At 50.7% G+C, this 5,000-nt stretch overlaps 1 protein-coding gene across 1 annotated transcript in view; it reads right to left on the bottom strand.

Moving 5' to 3' along the window:
• phkb (phosphorylase kinase, beta) overlaps positions 1–5,000 on the bottom strand; it is a 53,965-nt gene that overhangs the window by 17,888 nt on the left and 31,077 nt on the right. Inside the window, exons 16-20 of the mRNA XM_084475844.1 lie at positions 3,530–3,742; positions 2,089–2,193; positions 807–889; positions 149–239; positions 4–62 (exon numbers count right to left, since the gene is read on the bottom strand). Coding sequence (XP_084331970.1) covers positions 4–62; positions 149–239; positions 807–889; positions 2,089–2,193; positions 3,530–3,742 — 551 coding nt within the window. The remainder of the gene's footprint in view (positions 1–3; positions 63–148; positions 240–806; positions 890–2,088; positions 2,194–3,529; positions 3,743–5,000) is intronic.

The raw sequence follows: 5,000 nt of genomic DNA, 5'->3' as shown, positions 1-5,000 counted from the left end.
CACTCGGACTCGTTGACGCGGAGGAAGTCCAGCTGCTCTACGACGGCTCCGGAGATCAGGGTCTGAGGTCAAAGGTCACACCGAGGATCAGACACAGCGCTGACGTATCAACATGACATGTTCAGATGTTATTGAAGACCAGGCCGACCTGCAGCCGGTCCACGTGGACCTTGACCCCCCCGATGTTGCCCTTCTTGAAGGAGGCCAGCATGTCCAGGACCGGGTTGAAGCGGCTCCCCCTGGTGGTTAGGAACACGTTCATCTACTACACCTCTCACTCTTTATATTATTATTGAATAAAAAACTGTTCTTCGTATTCACAGAAATACACGTTACAAATACAAATACAATACATGTTTCTGGATAGTTCTGTGATCAATGATGACCTCATGACTCCTCCCCTCTGCCTGCTCATGACTCCTCCCCTCTGCTCAAGACTCCTCCCCTCTGCTCATGACTCCTCCCCTCTGCTCATGACTCCTCCCCTCTGCAGCCTCCAGTAACACCAGTAAAGAGAATGAAAAGAGAGAGAGAGAGAGAGAGAGAGAGAGAGAGAGAGAGACAGAGACAGAGACAGAGACAGAGAGAGAGAGAGAGACAGAGACAGAGACAGAGACAGAGACAGAGAGAGAGAGAGAGAGAGAGAGAGACAGAGAGAGAGACAGAGAGAGAGAGAGAGAGAGAGAGAGAGAGAGAGACAGAGAGAGACAGAGACAGAGAGAGATACAGAGACAGAGAGAGAGAGAGAGAGAGAGAGAGAGAGAGAGAGAGACACAGAGAGAGAGAGAGAGGTGTAGTGTTATTACTTGATGTTGTCCTCCCTGATGAGGACCAGGAACAGAGGGCGTCCCTGCATCTTCCAGCACTGCTTGATGAACTGCAGGGCGTTCTGCAGAGGACAGACACAGACCATCACATGACCTCCACACCATCACATGACCTACAGACCATCACATGACCTCCACAACATCACATGACCTCCACACCATCACATGATGTTGACAGTGATGATGTGGTGTGAATGTGTGCTCAGGTTTGTACATCATGGTCCTAATGCGGGTCTGGATCTAGAACATTGTGGTCCTGAGGGTCTGGATCTAGAACATTGTGGTCCTGAGGGTCTGGATCTAGAACATTGTGGTCCTGAGGGTCTGGATCTAGAACATTGTGGTCCTGAGGGTCTGGATCTAGAACATTGTGGTCCTGAGGGTCTGGATCTAGAACATTGTGGTCCTGAGGGTCTGGATCTAGAACATTGTGGTCCTGAGGGTCTGGATCTAGAACATTGTGGTCCTGAGGGTCTGGATCTAGAACATTGTGGTCCTGAGGGTCTGGATCTAGAACATTGTGGTCCTGAGGGTCTGGATCTAGAACATTGTGGTCCTCATGAGGGTCTGGATCTAGAACATTGTGGTCCTGAGGGTCTGGATCTAGAACATTGTGGTCCTCATGAGGGTCTGGATCTAGAACATTGTGGTCCTGAGGGTCTGGATCTAGAACATTGTGGTCCTGAGGGTCTGGATCTAGAACATTGTGGTCCTGAGGGTCTGGATCTAGAACATTGTGGTCCTGAGGGTCTGGATCTAGAACATTGTGGTCCTCATGAGGGTCTGGATCTAGAACATTGTGGTCCTGAGGGTCTGGATCTAGAACATTGTGGTCCTGAGGGTCTGGATCTAGAACATTGTGGTCCTGAGGGTCTGGATCTAGAACATTGTGGTCCTGAGGGTCTGGATCTAGAACATTGTGGTCCTGAGGGTCTGGATCTAGAACATTGTGGTCCTGAGGGTCTGGATCTAGAACATTGTGGTCCTAATGAGGGTCTGGATCTAGAACATTGTGGTCCTGAGGGTCTGGATCTAGAACATTGTGGTCCTGAGGGTCTGGATCTAGAACATTGTGGTCCTGAGGGTCTGGATCTAGAACATTGTGGTCCTCCTGAGGGTCTGGATCTAGAACATTGTGGTCCTGAGGGTCTGGATCTAGAACATTGTGGTCCTGAGGGTCTGGATCTAGAACATTGTGGTCCTCCTGAGGGTCTGGATCTAGAACATTGTGGTCCTCCTGAGGGTCTGGATCTAGCCCCACCTTGATGTCGTCGATCAGCAGCATGACGTCCTGGGAGAGGTAGAAGTCACTGAGGTCGAACACGATGGGGTAGCAGACCACCGTCTTCCCCAGGATACGGTAGATCTGAGGGCAGACACCAGCATGAACCACTGGGAACACTGGGAACACTGGGAACACACCAACATGAACCAGTGGACACACAGAGCGCCCACTGGGAACACTGGTATGACAGCAAACACACCAACATGAACCAGTGGACACACTGGTGTAACAGCACTAATGGCACACATTGTCAACATGTGGACACACACACAAGCACACACTGGGCCCTATCTAAGAACAGCTGATACAGCAGTAAGAAGTTGTACTTTTAGATCAATGCATCTGTAAAAACCGTACAGCCAACACACATTTTTTGACACAGACTTTGTGTACAAGCCCATAACTTTTACGATTGATGAAGATTTGATCGTGAGAAAACATAGTTTTACCGCGAGTGAGTGTTTAAAAGAATGAATGAATGCGGGTGATGCTTGGTGCGAGTGTGTGTGTGTGTGCGCACCCATCTGTTCAAACACACGAAAACTAAACACATAACACATAATACAGTCCATGGCGATGTATATTAACAGGGGGACACATGCATATTATGAACACAAGTCGATAACGATAATGTATACAATACTGGTAACAAACAATGTTTGTTAATGTATTGCCGAAATTTACTGAAGTTGCAGAAGAAAACGCCTATTTGGCCTATTATTTGGCCATAAACTGAGCCATTTGAAGTTTGAAATTCATGTGGTCATGCTGTCTCAGCGGAGACTGCAAACGCGCTGTCAAAATATCGACTTGTGAAGTCAAATGCGCTGGCTCTTAAAGGGGATGGGAGATGGAACTCTCATTGGTTTATTGCACGTTACGCCCAAAACACACCTACGGGTTTCAGCCCAACCAAGAGTCATTTATCTCGCCGTCATAATAGCAACAGCGCCATAGAACCGCCCACAAAGCTACTTCTGCTTTGCGCTTCACGTTTGCATTTCAGACCGTCTAAATAGGGCCCACAAACTCATTACCCCTTCTTTCAGAAACACACACACACACACGGGAGCTCCAGCAGAGACTCTGATAATGGTTTGTGGCGGGCGGCTTTATGGCCATAAAGGTGTCATTATAATATGGTCTCAGCAACGTGTCGGGAACGTTTACTGCTGAATGCATCTGGAGGACGACACTGTGACCTCAGCGGACGTTAAGGCTGGCCCCTCAGAGATAACACACACTAAGACACACACACAAAGACACACACACACACATCATATCATTGTGTGCACACAAAGAAACACAGAAAAATAAAGACACACAGACAATAACATAACACAAACCCACAGATGCACACAAAGGCTGTGTGTGTGTGTGTGTGTGTGTGCGTGTGTGCGTGTGTGTGTGTGTGTACCTTGCAGGTCCCGATGCAGCCCACCGGTCTCTCTGGACGTCCACTCAGCCCCAGCTTCTGATTGACGGCCAGGAAGCGATACGCCTGAGGACACACACACACACACACACACACACACACACACACACACACACACACACACACACACACACACACACACACACACACACACACACACACACACACACAGGGTGAGACCTCAGACTGGGAGCCCTGCGGCGGTGCCCAGATGTAACGCCAGAGGTCCTCAGACCTCCAGACCTCCAGAGGTCCTCAGACCTCCAGACCTCCAGAGGTCCTCAGACCTCCAGAGGTCCTCAGACCTCCAGACCTCCAGAGGTCCTCAGACCTCCAGAGGTCCTCAGACCTCCAGACCTCCAGAGGTCCTCAGACCTCCAGAGGTCCTCAGACCTCCAGACCTCCAGACCTCCAGAGGTCCTCAGACCTCCAGACCTCCAGACCTCCAGACCTCCAGAGGTCCTCAGACCTCCAGAGGTCCTCAGACCTCCAGACCTCCAGACCTCCAGAGGTCCTCAGACCTCCAGAGGTCCTCAGACCTCCAGACCTCCAGAGGTCCTCAGACCTCCAGAGGTCCTCAGACCTCCAGACCTCCAGACCTCCAGACCTCCAGAGGTCCTCAGACCTCCAGACCTCCAGACCTCCAGACCTCCAGAGGTCCTCAGACCTCCAGACCTCCAGAGGTCCTCAGACCTCCAGAGGTGTTGGGGGCGTAGCGCCGGCCTCAGCTCTGCTCCTGCCTCCTCCAGGTCTCAGTTATCCACTGAGGGTCTCCTCAGCCTTCATTATACCGACTGTCACATGTTCAGCAGCTAGATCAGAACTCCTCCGATGTAAACGTAAACAAATGCGGGAGAAAGGATTTTGATCCAATGCTGGAGAGGAAACACTGAGCGAAGACTCTCAGAACGGCTTCAGTCCTCTGGACCAATCGGTGAAGGGCTGATCTGTGAAGGGCTGATCTGAAGTCTTCATGTTTGGAGCACCAGCTTCACTTCCTGTTGGTTTCCATGGTAACTCTGTAACGAGTGGTCAGGAGTCCCCTCGGCCTCACCGTCCTACCGGCCACCAGCGGGGGGCGCTGTGCCCCTCCAGAAGGGACACCAGCATCTAAGGGACGGCTAGTTAGAAAGAACTGTAATAAAACATAATAAAGCTAATATTGAAATACCATTTTTTTTATTTATGGTAATTGGTTCCTAATTAAGTTGTGACTGACGAACCCGAGGGAGCAGCGAGGTGAGGAGGGAGGAGACAAGGAAACACTCAATACGACTGTTATCAGAGCAGCCCTCAGCCTATCAGAGCAGCCCTCAGCCTATCAGAGCAGCCCTCAGCCTATCAGAGCAGCCCTCAGCCTATCAGAGCAGCCCTCAGCCTATCAGAGCAGCTCTCAGCCTATCAGAGCAGCCCTCAGCCTATCAGAGCAGCCCTCAACCTATCAGAGCAGCTC

This window comes from Micromesistius poutassou (assembly GCF_964030765.1).
Source record: "Micromesistius poutassou genome assembly, chromosome: 12".
Lineage (NCBI taxonomy): Eukaryota > Metazoa > Chordata > Actinopteri > Gadiformes > Gadidae > Micromesistius > Micromesistius poutassou.
Note: the sequence above shows the minus strand (reverse complement) of the source record. Positions and strands in the feature narration are given on the sequence as shown.